Source organism: Neovison vison, chromosome 3 (genome assembly GCF_020171115.1).
Source record: "Neovison vison isolate M4711 chromosome 3, ASM_NN_V1, whole genome shotgun sequence".
NCBI classification, from domain to species: domain Eukaryota; kingdom Metazoa; phylum Chordata; class Mammalia; order Carnivora; family Mustelidae; genus Neogale; species Neogale vison.
This window is the reverse complement of record NC_058093.1, coordinates 92,276,621-92,296,323: the sequence shown is the minus strand read 5'-3', so window position 1 is coordinate 92,296,323 and position 19,703 is coordinate 92,276,621. Positions and strand designations below refer to the sequence as shown.

General features: G+C 39.1%; 1 protein-coding gene across 1 annotated transcript in view; it reads right to left on the bottom strand.

Annotated features, from left to right (window-relative positions):
* The window catches only part of NXPH2 (neurexophilin 2), a 114,484-nt gene extending 95,318 nt beyond the window's left edge, over window positions 1–19,166 (bottom strand). Inside the window, exon 1 of the mRNA XM_044242555.1 lies at window positions 19,080–19,166. Within this exon, the coding sequence (XP_044098490.1) occupies window positions 19,080–19,130 (51 nt within the window). The 5' untranslated portion in view covers window positions 19,131–19,166. The remainder of the gene's footprint in view (window positions 1–19,079) is intronic.
* Window positions 19,167–19,703: the final 537 nt, after the last annotated feature.

Sequence of the window (19,703 nt, the reverse complement as noted above, 5' to 3'; positions counted from 1 at the left end):
CAAAACTAAATATTATAAAAGGAATTTGCTTAATGATCTGGTCATATGCCTTCGTTGAGTTAATTTTGATGTGCTAACTTAAGAGTGGTACAACGTATTAAAAGGGCTTCTTATACCATAATATTTTGTTGTTCAGAACCCAGAAGAAAAGCTGGTCCCGAATGAAAATGCAAAAACCTTCCCTGACAGTCTGTGTTGCTGTGGGTAAACAGAGGATGCCTTTATCACCCGGAGTTGCTGAGCTGTGTCCTGCTTAAACCATAACTGTCTACACATAATAATCTTCAACTGAAAGTAGACCTGCTCCCTTATCTGCTAGAAATATGCTTGTTTAGTATAATGAGAAGAGGCCCCATTCCCTACAGAGCCGTGCTTGGCTCCTTGGGTCAGGCCATGCTTACTTACATGCGCCATTGTGTTGCATTACATCTACTTATACATAAGGTGGGAGAATTGGGGCATAGCTCATTGTTACGAGGAGGTTACGGTGCTTACTCATAGGTAAGGTGATGATTGCTAAAACCACATGTGGCCTTTGAGATTTTTTAAAGATTCAACGAGGAAATAATCACCTTAATTAACGCTAAATAAAAACCTGATATATGATTACAATCTAAAAAGGGGGTAAATTAAGCTATACCAAGAAAGTGGCCTTAGTATATAAATATCAACAGATTAAACCTGCGGTCTCAGAAAATAATAAATAGTTGAAATAAGGAGATTTGTGTGGAAAAGCACTAAAATATCAAAATTTAAAACCAGATCAGAAAACTTGATCATAAATTTAAAACTGTTGGATGGGTGTGCCAGTGGCTCAGTGGGTTAAGCCTCTCTCTGCCTTCGGCTCGGGTCGTGATCTCAGGGTCCTGAGATGGAGCCCCACATCAGGCTCTCTGCTCAGCGGGGAGCCTGCTTCCCCCTCTCTCTCCACCTAACTCTCCTACTTGTGATCTCCCTGTCTCTGTCAAATAAACAATTAAAATCTTAAAAAAAAATAAAACTGTTGGATATCTAAATCCTTATTTTCATATTTTTTTCTATCAAATGATTGACTCTAGCCTTTAGAAATATGTCAATTGTGTAAGACTGTTGATTCACAGACCTGCACCCCTGAAGCAAATAATGCATTATGTTAATAAAATTTTTAAAAAAATTTCCTATATTATCTATTTCTCTAATTATTTAAATATTAATATATTAAGAAGAACAAGAGCAAAGCATATTTTACTAAAAACATGAGTCAATGATAATGATGGGAAGAGATTATAAAGCATTATAAGGTGCGTATTTGCTAATGAACAACAAATTTTAATTGTGCTTATCTATATTGCCTTATAAAAGAGTAAACAATGGAATCAATCAGTTCCTTGACTATTGAGAATATCCTTTCTTCATTCTAGTAGAAGATAACAGACAGAACAAATAAATCTATTTTCGTATGATGGTGTAACCTAGGTGTAAAAGTTCTGTCCCAAAGGATCCTTGTAATACTGTTAAGAAAAGTTAAGAACATTCTCCTGTAGAAATCCAGAGCTCCAAAACAAAGGGGGTTCAGGTATGCTTTGAAGGAGGTCAGAGACGCTGACATCTAAAGGCTTAGATTTAATTTGCCACTGAAATTTCTTCCGTGTGATCTGTCACCCAGGTGGTTTTCCATTAGCTTTGAAGCACAGCTTAGCAGGGGGTTCCTGGCTGATTTCTCTCAAAAGCTCATTCATTCAGTCACCTGAGCATTTACTGGATGCCTACGGGTGTGGCATTAGAGATGGACAGCCACGCTCTCCGTTTGCGGACTGCACTTAAGTTCAGTGGGATATACAAAAGTGCACATCCGTAAGTACCATCACATACACGCTCCAACGCAGGTGTGCTCTGTGTGCAGTAGCCCAGAGAGAAGCACTTCACGTGCCTCGGGAGGAAAGGTCTGCAAAAGCTGGGAAGAACACTGTTGTGTGACCTGAGGGTCTCCTTCCTGTAACAATGGCAGTGTAATCAGGAGAGTTAGGCTCCTTCCCTGGTGCTGGCTTATATTCCACCCACTGGGGGCCAGGGCTCTCAACAGCATTGTAAATTCATAAACCCAAAGAACATCTAGGAGACCATCTGGTCTAGGGGTTCCTAAACCTGGTTGGGCCCCAGCAACAGCTGGTGCCTTGGCCCCAACCCAGAGACGCTGAGGTAACACCCCCAAAGGCCCTGAACAGGCTTTCTGGCTGTGGCTGTCACAGGGGCCGGCATACAAGGACAGTGGAATCGAACCACCTCAGTTTTCACAAGGAAAACTTTTGAGGAAATTCATACCTACAGAAGTGAAAAGACTCCACCAAATTTCAAGAACATCAGAACAGCAATGGAGAAACATCTGGCAAAGAAAATTTCAGCTCAAACACTTTCAAAAAGTATTTTCAAGGCACGTGACATAAGCTATACATAATAGGACTGTATGTAAAAGAATAGAAGGTCAAGAACTATATAGTGGGAGAGAAAAACTTGAAGAAAGTTGGGTTTAGTAAAGATATGTGTTGCAATGAGCTATAAATTAGCTCTGCTCTTCCTGGTAGGAAAAGTTAATAGGAAACACTGAGTTGAAAACTGTCATTCTTTAAGTAAGGATTCTTGACTTACCAGGAAAAATACTTTTGTCCCTAGGAAAATATTCTAAAGAAAAGTTTGGCAGAATGCTATGCCTACAGTAGACCCTTAAACTGGCAAACAAAGCAGTGAATGAAAATATGAATATATGTGTTACCAAAAAAGTGCTTTTCTATAGCTATTTCCTACGCTAACTTTTGAGGGAAGCTAAGAGTGTACCAGTAAATTCTGGCTTGTTTGGGCATTTGCAGAGAGTGACATTAGCACAATATAATCAGGTCTCTAACGGCCGAAGTAAAGACTAAATATCCTCCCTGCCAATCAAAAGATACCACTTTTGATGCGGTGGGAAAAGTTCAGTCGGAGAGTTTATCTGTGTGCATGTGTGTGTGTATAAGGGCAGGAACAAGGATGTACTGGCCTGCCCAGGGGGTGAGCAACACACTCACTCCAGAGACTACGGGAGCCTATGCAGAGACTCATCCATCATAGACAGAAAAACATAGCATATAGCCCACTGTGGTTCCCAGACTTTATCCCAATAAGGAAAGTCACCATTTATACATATCTGTAATTTCATGAAAATATACTATATTTCAAATTGTAATACCAGCCAGGGTCTATTTACTTGTTTATTACCATTTTTATCTCTAGGGAAGAAGATGCAACTTCTAGTATACCTTCATAGATACATTTTTTTTTTTTTAAGAATTGCCTTAGGAAGAAATTTAATTTAAAAAGCATCCCATTGTAGAAGAAAGTGATTCATACTATTTTTAAAAATAGAGTACCTCAGCATTTACATTTCAGCAAATTTGAAATCCCCCAATTTTTCAATAAAAAGGAAACATATTCTAGTTCCTAAGAGTTGAATTTAATAGTTTTAAGCTACTTTTTAAAAATCTCAAAAACACTGAATCAAATTTTCCATTCAAAAGTGCTACTCTTGGGATGTCTGGGTGGCTCAGTCGGTTGGGCCACTGCCTTCAGCTCGGGTCACGATTCCAGAGTCCTGGGATCGAGTCCCACATTAGGCTCCTTGCTCGGTGGGGAGCCTGCTTCTCTCTCCGCCTCTGCCTGCCACTCTGCCTGTTTATGCGCATGTGCGCTTGCTCTCTCTCTCTCTCTCTCTCAATCTGAGACAAATAAATACGTAAATAAAATCTTTTAAAAAAAAGTGCTACTCTCTAGTTCTGATATGCATAATGTAATCTAGGTTTGTGATAAACTCTTTGAAGACTGTAATCCCACTACATTTTAATTGTAACAAATACATACATCAAGTGTGATTTAGTTCACATTTTTATTAGCCAACTATCATTGATGATCACCATTTTCAGTTTTATTTGCTGTCTTTAAACTTCTTATTACCACATTTTAAAATATGGAAATTCAAAGGCTTTACTAAAACTCTCTGAGCAGCCCTAACAACTGGTAAGAGCTGTACCTGAGGCAAAATGAAGCGTGTGAATTTCTACTAAGAGGGAAATCTTATCCAGGAGGGCAATATCAGGGGAATCACTCATCCATTTGCCTTAAAAATGAAAATTTGTTAAATAGAGGTGGGTACCCTGGGCAGAGTGTCTGACAGAGCTGCACTCAAAAACACTGTTTGAATTGAACTGAACTGAAGAAAACTGAACTGAAGGAAGCTGAGATGGGGTTAAAAAAAAAAAAAAGTGTTAAGAAATTAGGTCTATGCAAAATGTCAATCCCTTCCCAATAGAAAGATAGAGTATTTATTTAGTTGGCAGAGGCCAAAGAGGTCACGTGGCTCAGCTTTTCACAGCCAGGAATCTCCTACAGTGGTGGGCCTCAGTCCCGGAGTGTCTGTCCTCCAGGACACATTGGTCAGTGTCTGGAGATATTCTTGGTTGTCACAACTGGGAGAGTGTGCTACTGGCCTCTAGTGGGTAGAGGCTAGGGATGCTGCTGAACATCCTACAATGCCCAGAGCAGCCCCATTTTCACTACCCCAACCCTTCACTCAAGTAATTACTCGGCCCAAAATGTCAATAGTGCTGAGGTTGGGAAACCCTGCCCTATGGCATGACCCAAGAGATGACCTCTGCTTACCCCTTTTTTTCAAATCCTTTATTGAGGCATGATGGACATACAAAAAGCTATACATTTATCACATATACACTTGGAGATAAGTATTCACTCATGAAAATATCACCACAATCTATGCCATTAACATACCCGTCACATCCCTGTGTAAGCACACATTACCTCAAATGCATGTCTTTACAACTGCTCCCTTTACGAAGAAGACCGCCCTTATTTTGAAATTCATAGTGATAATATTTGTCAAAAACACTACACAAAAAGAAGTGCACTCATACAATCACATTTGAAGGTCAAAATCCCATCGCCTGATGTTACTATTAAATTTAGTATTCTAATCTGTTTATATGACAGGAAAAAATAAAAGCGCACTATAAATAAATTCACGTGAGAATTTTTGTTGGTTGTGTTATTTTTAATTCTTCTATTGTTTGGTAGCTTTGAACACTTGAATTCTATTTCTTAATTTTTTTTAACATTAGACAGCTCCTCTTAACTGCTTCCTATGAAAGATAAGGAAACTGGCACGCTTGCTTATCTTCACCTGTGTCTTCCATTTACCTCCAAATTTTTAAAATATTCTGTTACTTAAGTTCATTAATATTCATTGCCGTTACATTCCATTCTTAGACTATATTTCAATCATTCATGCTTTGTGTGTAACTCCATTCTAAACACTAAAAAATAGCATTTATAGAACTGAAACGGTTGAAATGGAAATCCCTGTAGAGCCACAGTGTGCCTGAACTAGAAAAGGAAACGGAACACCATACCTTTCCAAGGTCAGAGGCTAACGGATCCTTTTCCAGTTTCCTTCACTTCTGACTCATATTCAGACACCACTATATCCCACATCATCCCCCCGTTCTATATTTCCACTTGCTTGGCTGAGGTATTTCTTTGAAAATTGTTCCATATGGAGTGAGTAGCAATTCCCCTGAGATCCTTGCATGCCCAAGTCATTTTTTATTTTCTCTGATTTTCTCTGCTTTTTCTTTCTCCTTTTTCCTTCATACTTTATAGTTTTGCTATTGGTTCAATACCCCTTTCCTCTCAGAACGATGAAGGCATTATTCCTTTGTTTCCAACATCCAGTGTGGTTAATGAGGTGTGTGTGTGTGTGTGTGTGTGTGTGTGTGTGTGTGTGTAATCTCGTTTCTCTGAAAACTCTAAGGATTTTCTATTTTTTCCTTCAAGTTCAGAAATTTCACCAGATTTTTTTTTCTTTTTAAATCAGCCCCTTCAACACTGTTTTTTTTGTTGTTGTTTTGGTTTTTTTGTTGTTGTTGTTTGTTTGTTTTTAAATTTTTTACTATGTTCCCTCCCCTCACAGTGTCTGTTTCTGGAGCATCTTACTGGATTTTCTGAATTTGTCTTCTGTGTCTCTTCACTGCTAACTCCTATTTCCTATTTTGGTCTTTGGGTTCTGTTGTGGCTGACTTCCTTTTAAGAGTTCACCAGCATGGATGCCTGGGTGGCTCAGTCATTAGGCATCTGCCTTCAGCTCAGGTCATGATCCCAGGGCCCTGGGATAGAGTCCTGCATCAGGCACCCTGCTCAGCAGGGAGTCTGCTTCTCCCACTCTTACTCTCCCTGCTTATGTTCCCTCTCTCTCTCCATCAAACAAGTAAGTAAATAAATAAAATCTTAAAAAAAAAAAAAAGAAAAAGTAAAAAGAGTTCACCAACATGAACTTTAGCCCGGTTCTTTTCAATCTTCTCCTCAACTTCTAAATTTCATCAGTTATACATTTCATTTCCAGGAATTCTTTCTCATTGCGTAATTGATCTTTCTTCATAGCAGTCTATTCTTATTTTTAGGATGCAATAACCACTTGAGTTTCTGAGAATACTAATTAGGAATCCTTCAAATTGAAATCTATCCCCTATATTACTTGTTTCCTGCAGGGTAGCTGTCTTCCTCCTCCTCCTTTTTGTCAATGATTTCTCTTAAATGTCTCGTGATCTGTGGTTTTTTAAATCTATGAGTCAAAAAAATCACACTAATCAAGACGAAGAGCTGGAGGAGTTTGGGTCTCCTCCTCTGATAGAGTTCTTCCTTTAGCAGGAGTTCTGATCACAGGCTCTCTCTAATGGGAACACGGAGTGTTGATTCCTTAGGATGTGTAGAACTGTTGGTCTAAGCAGCCCAACTTTTTCAAGTCTACCAGACGCTCTCAACCTGAACATGACATCTTAAATGAAGCAAAAGAAGGACTGGAGGAAAAAAGAAAAAAAAGTTGGCATTTATTCATCCTCTTGTCTAAATGATACTTTCCTGATACCCAGATCCTTGATTCTGCTCTAGACATGCCTGGTTCTCCAAATTTTCCCGTGAGTTGTCCTGTTCTCATGAATTTCTTCTCTGCTTAAGTTTGTCAGAGTCAGCTTCCGTTGCTTGCATACCAAGAAGCTAAGATGTTGCCGATGGAAAGGAACGCTGATCTTTTTTAAGCTAATACTAGGTACTAGGCATTTTACATTTATTAGACAATCATCACAACTTTATGAAATAGCTATAATTGACATTATTTTATGAAGAAACTGACACTGAGTAGATGTATTGGCTTGTCCAAGATGCCAAAGAAAGCACTGAATCCAAATCATTCTGTCATCAAAACCTAGGCTTTCCCTCTACTCTAAAGGATCCATAGAGTATTAAGGATACAGACCTGGCTGTAGTTTGTAGCATGTGGTGAATATTGGACAAGAGATTAAAGGCTAGAAACCCAGGCCAAAAAACTTAGATACCACATGTTAGGAAAATGGGAATCACAATCTCATTCTTAAAAGTAGAATGACAGGGGCACCTGGGTGGGTCAGTTGGTTAAGTGTCTGCCTTTGGCTAGGATCATGATTCCAGGGTCCTGGGATCAAGCCCCAACATTGGACCCCCTCTTCAGCAAGGAGTCTACTTCTCCCTCTCCCTCTGGCCCCTGCTCATGTGCTCTCTCTCTCTCTCTCACTCACTCTGTCTCTCAAATAAATAAAATCTTAAAAAAAAAAAAGTTGAGTGATACAGTAAATTCAAAGAGGATTTAAGAAAGCTGATTCTATGGCATGTGGAGTGAATTTAGAAGGCTTGTTTTGGAATAAAGTAGACCAGCTAGAAGCTGCTGTAGTGATGAAATGGCACCAGGTGGAGAGGAAGAGACAGTTTACAGAAGGATTTGGAAGGAAATTTCGTAGGATTTTGTGACTGAATGGATATTGTAGGGGATGAAGAAAAATGAGCCAAAAACGACTAAAAGATTTCCAGTTGCAATGGGGAAAGCTGAGTGAATGTATTTACCTTGCCTCCCTCCCAAATTTCCCATGACATGAACTAGGAATGCAAAAACAAGAATGAACGCATAGTGCTAGAAAGAGGAAAGGAGGCCAAGAGTCCACAAGATGTGAGAGCCTCAAGAGGAAGGAAAGAAGAGTGGATGAGAATGATGCAAAAGCCAGATGCGCTGAATAGCTCGTAATCAAAGACAAAGGAGATCAACACCTGAGCAGTAAGCTGGGGTTTACTCCCGACCACCCCTCCCCATCGCCCCCACCAACGAATACCCTCTTCCCACCACCAAGCTCAGCCCAGGGGGAGCTGGGAGCTCACACAGGTACCAGGGCTGTTCCCAGAAGGCTGCAATGTCCTCCAGTGGGCAGAAAGAGGGCTGAGGCTCTAGATGCTCACCCTTTAACGTGAGGCTTCATTCATCTTGGACAGCTTACAGAATTAACTCTGGAATCTGCCACAGTAAGTTTCTAGTTACAGCCATAGATCTACCAAAAGAATGAAGGCTGTCCCCCAGCAACTGCTGTTCCAAAACACACAAACTTGGTTGGGGCAGGGGGTTCGGGGGGCTTTGGTGTAAATTCACAGATATGAAGTTAATTTTTAAAAATTAAAGTAATAGCGTATATGATATTACGCTAAATAAATTTGAAGATATGCAAAGATGCATACTTTTCTTTTAAAATTAACAAAAGGGACTCAATAAAGTTTTTAAGAAAAAAAATCTGAGGGGATAAGTAGTCATAATGGCAATTAACTGTTTCCAATAGATCTCTCCTGAAACAAAAAGCCTCAAGTGGATTAAAATGATTCCCAACAACCTTCCAAGGCAGAAGAAATTCTCATCTTAATTTCTCCCAGAACTAAGGAAAAAAAACAGAAGTCTTTCTAATTATGATCTTAGAATAATCCTGATGTAAAACCACTTTTGTTGTATTTTACTTATGTATTATTATCAATGTTCCTAAATAAAATACTAAGAAGATAAAAACACATGTACCAGTATATTAAAATATAGATCATTTAACTTGGTTTAAACAGCTTAATATTGGGAAAATTTTAGGAAAAATATTGGGAAAATTATGTTATATAAACAAGAAATATATAGAGGTTAGCATTTAAAAAATATATGATCATTTTGAAGGATGCTAAAAACATATTTGAAATCGACCTCTGAGATCAACAATTTTTTTAATGTAAAATATAAAAGTATATTCTTAACTTGATAAATTATCAGAAGCTAAAAGTAAACATATTGAGTGAAGTGTTCACTAACGCTGGAAATACAAGAACTCTGTCTTTCCCAGTGTTAGTCAACAGCATTCTGAAGGTTTTACTCAATACACTAGGAGAACAGATTTTAACTCAAGAGGCACCAATGTTTACTAAAGAGACAAATGTAAGATTATTTATAGGTAATATAATTATCTATATGTAAAATCCAGGAGAATCGAATTAAAGGATTATTAAAAAGAATCTAGTTCAGAAATAGAACTCATACAAACATAAATACACTAAAATAAATATCTTTCCTTGTATGCCAGCAAAATATAATTTTAAAATGTCAGGCATAGAAACAGTATCCACAACAACCCCATAATGTATAAAATATCCAAGGAATAATAAAATAAACAACAAGGGCGCGTGGGTAGCTCAGTCCTTAAGCGTCTCCCTTCAGCTCAGGTCATGATCCCCTAGTCCTGGGATCAGGTCCCACATTGGGCTCCCTGTTCAGTGAGAGCCTGCTTCTCCCTCTCCCCCTCCCCCTGCTTGTGTTCCCTCTCTCCATGTGTCTCTCTCTGTCAGATACATAAATAAAATCTTTAAAAATATATATATAAATAAAATAAAATAAATAATTGTGCAAGAGCAATATAAAAGACATAGAAATTTAAAGCTGTAGAAAACAAAGAATGGAAAAATTAAGAAAACTAATAAGAAAAAGAAATACAATGGTTAAATATGAAAACACACTTCACCTTCACTATAAACAATGAAGTTCTTTCCTCTAATAGATTGGAAAAGTTAAAAAAAAGAGAAAACACTACCCAAATAGGAACACACATGTGCCAATACACTGTGTGTGGTACTCTATTTTGGTATTGTTAGGGGACAATTTATATTTATCAAAAATCATATTGTACATTCCCAGCATTGAACCAGAATTTCCAACTCTAGGAATTCATTTTACATATATACAAGTGTATACAAAAACTTCAAAACAGCCAAAATATTAATAAGGGATTGATCAAAAATACATTAATGGTATGTCAATGCTACGAAATACTATGAATCCTCAAAAATATAAGCTGTTCTATATTACATAAAAATGGCCATAATATATATTCTATAACAAAAATGTTATAGAACATTATGTTGTGTTGATATAATTATGATAAAAGCATACATATCCATAATTTCTGGAAAAATACACATTACATTATTCATAGTGATTATCTCTTACTGTGAGATGGCAGAAAGCAGAAAGGGATGAGAATACCTATTTTAAAAGTTTCTGAATATTTAAAAAAAAAAATTTAAACACAAATCTTAGGTCGGTTTCCCCAGAAGCAGACCCTAGCCTGTGTTTGAATGTGAGTGATTTCTAATGAAGAGGTTCCAGGGAAGTCTGGTAAGAGCGTGGAGCTGCAGGTAAGAGCGTGGAGTTGCAGGTCAGAGAGTGGAAGGAAGCCATGGAAATGTATGATCTCAGGCAAAATCCACTTGAGGTAGATTCAACCTGCTGCCTCAAAGGAAACTCTGGAATATTCCGCCAAGTCTCCAAGCAAGACAACCCTGGCACCTGTAAGTCATTTGTTAAAAGCTGGCTGAAGGGGGAGGGAAGGGAACAGAAGGACATTCTGACGCTGAGTGCTTCCTGGCAAGGTGCATCCAACACCAGCACCTGGGGGTACTTCTTTGCAGGAGATTTACAGTTGCCCAGAGTTAGAATGGAAATCAAAAAGTGGAGGGGAGGGGGTTGTGCATAGAAATGTTAAAAAGAGATCCAAAGAGATCAGGATGGAGAGTCAATAATATACTACCTTTACAAATATAAGAAAGGGAAGAGAGAACAAGAGGAAGTTTGCTACTGCTAAAGAACAATCACATACGGATGCTCCCAAGTTCTGCACAAGGGTAAGTACCTACTATGTAGCCCGGCCCCATCCCCCAGGCTCCTTCTCACATTCCGACCTTCTCCTTAGACACCTGGGATTAAGTGGCCCTTAACAGAAATTAAGACCGTTTGCTCTCTTCCTGTTCATCTTTTTCATCTCAAGTGGTGCAGGTTGAGATCTTGAGAAATTAGAGGAACCCTTAGATCCTCGGTTGATCCTAACTGGAGCTACATTTACTCGCCAAAGTACTTGGAAAACTGGACTCTGGGAGATTAAATTCTAAATGGAACTGCTGACCAAAGGACATGATCCAAGAACCTGTTTGTTGTGTTTACCTTCTTTGACTTTATGACAAACTAGTTTAAAACTTTCCTAAAATGAATGAGTTGAGGTTTCTACCTCAGCATGGACACTGAACAAAGTGAGGCGTTCTGGAGGTCAAAGTCAGATCTCATGACCTTCTGCTGTGAGTGGATACTGCCCTGACCTTTTAGCTGAACTATCTTTTTCCGGTCTACAGCCCATTTCTGAAACCTTCAACGCTTTTGTTTCTTCATCTGCAAAGTGGATGCACTAAAGTCATTACTGTTCTGCTTACCTTTCACAGCTGATGCGAAGATAAAACACAGGATCACATATGGGAAAAGAATCTAGTAAACCATGTAGCACTTTATACCGAGTCACTTGTCTCCACAGTCTGAACACAAAGATACCAGACATTAAAAAGGGGGAGGTTGTAACTTGAAGATCTGAACCCATGAATATTAGAAGGCACTTGTTCAGGAAAGATGTGACTTCGAACATGGTGAGTGGGTGTGAGTTGGTAATAAAACACCCGAGTCAAAATGAACAGGGAGCTATGGAGATATGGTCTTGGAGTCTGAAGAGCAGGTCAGGGACTGAGGTGCAAATTTGGGAGTCATCGACATGAGATTAACAGATGAATTCACAGTTATGGAAAACACACGTTTGAAAACTTCACCTCTTCACCTCCTTTTTTTTAAATCTCCGTAGCAATATTCTTTATACTGATCCCAATTGTCTTCTGTTTGGGTTATTAAAAGTAAGACTTTGTTAATAAAAATGATTGTTATCAATACTGCAAAAGGTTAAATAGTTCTTTAGAGTCCCTATTCTCTTATTGTATACATTATCCATTCAAAATGTCATGCGATTGTCATACTCAATCAAACACTTTCAGTGTAAGTCTGTACACACAAACGAGGGGTAGAATTCTGGAATGGGAATCACATGGACTTTATATAAATTAAACATGCGGTCTCCCTCTGCAAATAATCTAGACTATTTCTTAAGTTACTATTGTGAATGAATAAATATATATCTATGTAACTTAAGGTAAAACTGATAAGGTTTTTATATTGTCAGTATTATACTACAATGCTTGAAAGTGATAATCTTGCATATTCTTGCATGAAGAGAATTAAACAAGTGTTTTTATGACCATAAACTTACCTTATCTGGCCCAAACAGTAATATCACAATGTCAGGGTTCTTTTTTTCTTTTTTTAATTTATTTGACAGAGAGAGATCACAAGTAGGCAGAGAGGCAGGTAGAGAGAAAGGGGGGGAGCAGGCTCCCTGCTGAGCAGAGAGCCCATGCAGGGCTTGATAGATCCCAGAACCCCAGGGTCATGACCTCAGCCGAAGGCAGAGGCTTAACCCACTGAGCCACCCAGGTGCCCCCGTCAGGGTTCATTTTTAAAGACATTTACATTGTTTAATATGTAATTGGAGTGAACCCCAGGACTAGTAAGTCTGTTTCAGATGGCTCATTTCCTAATGTTAAGACCACTAACATTTTCTCCACCTTTGATAGGGTCTCACATGCCAGTTCTTTGTTGGTTTTCTTCTAAAATTTCCATACCATTTACATCTAAACTCCTGAAACCTTTTTAGTTAGTTAAAACTATTTCTGATTTAAATAGGCTGGATTCTACTGAAGTGTACAAAAGTCACATGATCATTTTCTGGTTGAAGTACAGTATTACACCGTTATGTTGTTTATCTTAATTATTAGAATTTAACTCAGCATCAATTTACTTTTGTTTAAATTAAAGCAATAACTAGATTTTCGTAGTTTACAATTTAAAAATAGTATAGATGGGGAAAAAAGCCTGAATACACCATTTTAATTTAAATTTTATTGATTTTGTTGATTATATGGGTTAAATAAATGTTCATCAATTCCCTTTGCCTACTTCCACTAATTTTCTCTTCCCATAAACAGTGATAACATTAATCAATCTTGCAGTGTTTTAAATCTACTTCTAAATACACATATCATTTGTGATGTGGCTACACAGCATAAACTCCACGTAAAACCTATCTTTAAAACAATTATGTTTGTATTAAGACATACTTTAAATTTTACAGTAATTAAAGATGTAATTCATAAAAAGAAAAATCCAGAAACACTGCTACCATATGATAAAAAGGAAAGTGATGCAAGAAATCACTTTTCATCACTTTATCATTAATGATTTCATTTATAGATGAAGGGTTGAGGTTGTTAAGGGACTTGCACAAGACACACACACACACAAATGTCCCACACACTCACACTCTCAGAGCAGTCCTCCTCTGCTTACTGGTACATCCCCAATGTCTCCTGTCGTCTCGGTGTGGTTGTCTGGGTCAAAACAGCCAGTCAGTCAATATTTGTTGAATGTGCAATTTATTTAAAAATGGAACACCAAATGCATTGTTCATTCCAATACACAAATGGAGACATTTAAAATGCCCCTCTTGATCTTAGAGTTTTATTGGGAGAACAGAACATGGTAAACTGTATGGAAGAAACTTGGAAATAGTAAGTATGTGCACCTTTAAGACAGCATTATTATTGTAATTTAAGTATACAAAACTTCCCTTGTCCCTTATCGTACGTCCATAAATCTAGGACAGACAAAATTGATAAGAACGGCAAGTTTAAAGACATTATTTTAACTTCTTAAATGATCTGGCAAAGAAAAAAGGAAAATACGATTTGTAGCTTTTGGGTTTAGATAATGACATTTTAATTTTTAATGGTCATTCTACAAAGAAACAGAATCCCTTATTATATACTGATCTTATAGCACAATGAACCAAACAGTTGTTTGAAGGTTTTCATCTAGATTTTCATAAATTAAAAATAACCTAAAATGAACGTTTTCAATCATATCTTAGAATTCCTTCTATAATATGAAAATCTATGCTGTAAATTGTTTTAAATTCTTTTTTAATGGAACAGGGTTTTAAAATAAGGAATGGAGTTGTATTAACACCATTGGTCATTTCAAAAATAATTTTTGAAAAATCAAGTAGATTGTTAGCAAGTAAAACTCATAAAAATAATCATTAGGGCATCTGATTTTGGCACGGTAAAAAACACTTATGATGAAATAGTGTTTCAAAGTCTTACAACAGTGCAATAAATGGGTTAATTGGGAAAGGATTATTTAAAATAATTTAACCATTATAATGTCTATGCCAGACTAATACAGAAATTAGTTTGTTAAATCATGGTCTTCTGTACTGTACGAATACTGCGAGAGTAACCTCACATGGATGAGTGCTCAAGATCATTTGGACCAATTTTTTAAAGCAGCTTTAAAATAATTGACTCCCAGATCAAGATATTAAATGCCAACTTCTTACCAGCAATAATGCTTATGGCTAAGATAGAAATGAGATTCTCTACAGAAACGCTGACACAGCCTAACTGTAGGCACTTGAGTGTGCAGCTGTAATTCTTTTTTCAAATCTTACCCAGCAATGCTTCAGGTAAAGGAGTCCGCAGAATATGTAAACAGTAAGAGACAGTCTTAGAGCTTTTACAAAATCACAAACCTGTGACACATTTATATTCACCTTTGATTGCTACTACCAAATGTCTAAATCATTCAAAGTGTATTGATTAGCTCTTTAACAGGTAAAAGGTGGACAACATATTATAAAATCAACATTTCTTAATTCATTCGATTTGCAAGAGCTACACATTTTAAGCTGACAATGTAAATCCTCTAAAAGGTTTTCCAAAAAGCCTTCTGCCTTATTGCGCATTTTGATCACTAATCAAAAACAATACAAAAAGAATCTTAAAGAAAAACAAACAACAACGAAGATGAAGAAAGCTTTTCTTTTCCATTTGGAAATCTATTAAGCTATAAAATAAGTTCCCAAGAGGAGTCAATTTCCTATGTGGAAGGCATTTAAAACTGAACCAGATAACATAAATCACAGAATAGGCCAAGGGAACACAACATGCACGGAGAGGTGAATGGCGAGAATAGAGGACTTAGCTGTCTAATCCTAATTCTCATTTTTAAGAACGTCTAAGATAATGGTGTTTTTAATGAGGAATTAATTGTAATGCCCCGTCAACTCTTAAGTCGTAGCCATGATATGGCAGTATTTTTACGCCTGTGCGTTATCATCATCTCGCCAAGAGACTATTGATCCTACACTAGAAAATACTGTTTTGATGTTTATTGATCAGAACCGTATGAGGGAAATTACGATTTTTGAATGGAAGACAGTCATGAGTTACCACTTTTTGTAAATACGGAGCTGAGAATAATATATGTTACGAATATCATAGTAAACAAATCCTAAAATTACTAATTTATTAAAAAATAAACAAAGGAAGTTCATGTGGGAAGATACTACACAATGAGGATAAACTTAAAATTGTAACACCTTTCTTCACAAGTGTTCTGATTTTATAGAATTCTAAAAATTCGCTACCTTACATCACTTCTAATTTATATTTTACTTTATAAAATCATTGTAACACAGAAAAACAAGTTGAAATGTATGACAAACTTATTTTAAAAATCATCACTGAATTTTAACTTAAACTCAAGCTAATAATCTATTTAAATTCAAATTTAATCTTTTACAATCTGCATTTTACTTAAAGGCAAAAATCACACTTATTATGAGTCCTAAATTATCATGTAAATCTGTAAGAAGTTGTCATCTGGAGAAGTCTTTACTTTGCATCATGTCAGGAAATAACACTCATTATATTATAATATTAATTTCAAATGCTAATTTTCTCATCATTAGATGGCAGAAAAGAAATAATGTGTTGTTAATACTATAATAAAGAATGGTTGCTGAATAAGGATTTCGGAGAAAATAATACATTCAGGATTGATATTTAAATTTTGCAACTGCCTAGCAATCCTATTAATTAGGTGAGCAATCTATCTGTTAAAACACTGGACGCAGGAAGGAGAACTGGACAAGGGCAGGTAACACGCACGTACTTCATAGGCTACCTGCAATATTTACCAATTCATCCGACTGTTTTCTTACAAATTTTAAGTATTACAAAAACAAGTAAAAACATCCTAGTTGTTGCACCAGTATCATGTGGTTATTTGGACCCACTGACTTATTTGGACCCAATTCCATGTGACTGTTTTCGATGCAACAGACCATTTTCTTAAAATTCAATTTCAAAATCCCCAAATGAATCCACTACTGGTTTAAAATACTTAGCGTGTTTTAAAAAGTACATTCTTCAGGTTGCCCAGGTGGTTGAAAAAATGAAACCCAATTCCAGCAATAATCCAGCCTTGCCCCCACTTCTGCACTCCCCCCATGGCAGATCTATTAAATACAACTATTTCTAGTTCCTAGAAAATTAAAAGTCCAGTTTTCACATCTAGAAAACACTTTATCCACTTGCTGTTGGGACTGAGCAAATAAGTCCAATATCAGCTTGGAAAAGGTAGAATAAAACTGTGAGTCATCCAAAGGGTCCAGTTATGACCTGCCCTCCTTGATACCTGCCAGGGTGGGGTACATAGTGGGCCTGGGGAAGGTTTCATTTAGGTCTACCTTCCTCTGTCACTCTGTTTTCAGCTCACATCCTAACCCCCTTGTGTTGTGTGGCTGGAAACAGCTCTAAGAATGTGGAGAATGTAAACAGCCTTTTATTGTCCAGAAGGATGGCAGAGGAAGGAATGTGGGCTTATCACACAGCTGCAGCTCACTCCTCACTTACCATGATAAAGTGCTCCAGGAAAAAAACATTACAACCCAAGCACAATCCAAAAACGGATTAGAATTTGACATAAGCTTCCTTAAAAATGAATCAATCAATCCATGCTGTAATATTAGAATCTAGCTCTTAAGGAGGGTATATAATCCCTTCAAGATGTATTTCCTATTTCTTATTGACTATGGTGGTGTGAAAAAAAAAATGTAACATTTCCAATACGGTGGCTGATGGGAGAACTTTTTCCCATCATATGCCCAAATATATTTCCTCATCTTTAAGAGTCTAACACAGTGGAACAGATACACAGTTCATGATCACTGAATGCAAAATTAAATTAACTAAGAGATTCATGAAGATATCCTGGAAATCTTACCTAAGTACCTGATTTCTCTAGGTTTTGGAGTTTTATTTATATACACCAAACAAATGCTGCTGGTTAGATCATCTTTTATTGGAATCCAGCTTAAACATTTTAAAAAAGCAAGGGATACTAAAGTCTAATGTGGCATATATGTTGCATGCACAATGTCTTAGATGTAAAATTTATTTTAACATGCAATACTGTATATAGGCAGGATGTGATGGCTCCATGAAGGACATTTGGAAACATCACTGCATTTTCCTCTTGATGTCACTGAAGAATTTCTTACCCAATGTTGTGCAAGTAAAGCTAATCTCTGTTGTAACCAAAACGGTCAGGCCTTTCCTTATCCTCTCCCCTTCACTAAGACCTTTTAGAATCCCTTCCATCCTCAAAATTTGCAAGTACTTCGGCATCTGCAGTATCATACATCTCACAGAGAAACTTTCTTAAGTTAGTTGCTCTTTCCCTCTAAAAGGAAGTAAGAGAAGAGAAAGAGAAAGAAAGAGAAAGGGAAGAGAAGAGAGGAGAAAAGGAGAGATGGATCATTCTCTGAGAGCTTGGTTTCCTTAACCTTGTTTTAACAGCCCAGAGCTAACTGAGCAAAATCTTAAGTATAAGGACCAAAGAAATCGTGGAACCTGGAGAAAACCCTTAACAGCACTGTATCAAGGTTAAGTGCCTAGAGAACAATTGAAATCCACAGGCGAAAGCAGTCCCTTTCTCTATTTTACCTTAAAAGTTGTCTTCTGGAAGGTTTTACTTGGGATCTTCCTTAAGTATAATTAACTAACAATATATATATATATATATATATATATATATATATTATGGAGGCATATTTCGGAAGGAGGAGAGCGCGGCGCCACGCGGGAAAACCGGGGAGAAAAGATAGTTAAAGGACTAACAGTCACCCAAAGCCTCGCCGGAGAACCCTGAACCACCCTCTAACGGCCTTCATATTCCTCAGAGCCCCCTCAGACAGACGAGGTGGGAGAGGTCTTTGGCAGCAAACTGCTTAAGAGATTCCCGAGAGGGGGCTCCAGCGTGGAGTTGGGCGTGAAAGTTATATCCCGCAACCCCACCGGCGCAAAACCCCATCCCAGTCCCCTGCGCCAGACGGAAAACGAAGACAAATCCAACCTCCCCCCGATTCCCAAATCTGTCTTTTGCCTAAGTTTCCCCTAGCAAGGAGCTACTAACTGACACTGAGAACAAGGATGCACGATGCCCGGTTTGAAAGGAGTGTCTGCAGGCATCCGGGCAAAATACCATGTGAAACACAAAAACCACCAAGCCCCTCAAACTCTGGCCTGGAGGCAAATCTTTCGGATCATCCTCATCGTACCCCTCTACTCTCATCCCCTCTCGCATAATCTTCCCCGGCCACTTTCTGCCTACTTTACCCCAGCTCTTAAGTCCCAATCCTTGTTAAACCCTCCAACCGCCTCAAAGTCCCCCTGTTAAATTCCGCGATTCTTTCCCTCCAACCCCTAAAGCAACCCCAAACTCCTTCCACCCCGCGTGCTCCCAGTCCCGAGGTCCCGTGCAACCTCAGTCTCCGCTTCTGAGTCGGCCACGGACGCGGTTTTCCCGCCGAAACGCGTCCCCCGCGCGCTAGGCGCGCGGCGGGCAGGACACTCACCAGCTGCAGCAAGCCAGGGACCACGACGAAGGGCAGCGGCCGCAGGCGCATGGTGCCGGCTGGCGCGGCGTCTCACGAGCTGCGCGCCCTCGCCTGCCTCTCGCGCATCTCCACTTCGAGGGGCAGGACTGAGGACGCCAGGGACACCGCGCGGCGCTTTCCTCCCGGAATCCGAGCGCAGCGCCGCGCCGCGCGGACCCGGTGCGCGGGCGGGGAAGGGGGAGGGCGGGCTGGCGGGAGGTGCTTCTGGGGCCCCCCGCGCGCCCCTCCTTGTTGGGGGCCTGGAAAAGAGCGCGCTGTGCCGCTCGAGACCCGCACGCTGAGCGGGGCTTCAGGGGCGCCCGATCCTCCGGCGTTCCGGAGTCGGGGTGAGCGCGGGGGACGCCCGCGGGCTGGAGGCGGCGGCTCGGGCGCTTTGGTGCCGGGTTCCCGCTCCAGGCTGCTCTAGTGATCCGGACCCGCGGTGCGGCTGCCCGACAGAGCTCAGCGCTCCCCGGAGTCGGAGGAAGGCCCGGAGCCTTCTCTGTTCCCGTCCCCGCCCAGCGGAGAGCGGGTCCGGTGACTCGGCTGGGCCAGCCGCCCTACCCACTGACCCGCTCCCGTTTTACTGGGGAGGTAAGGGCG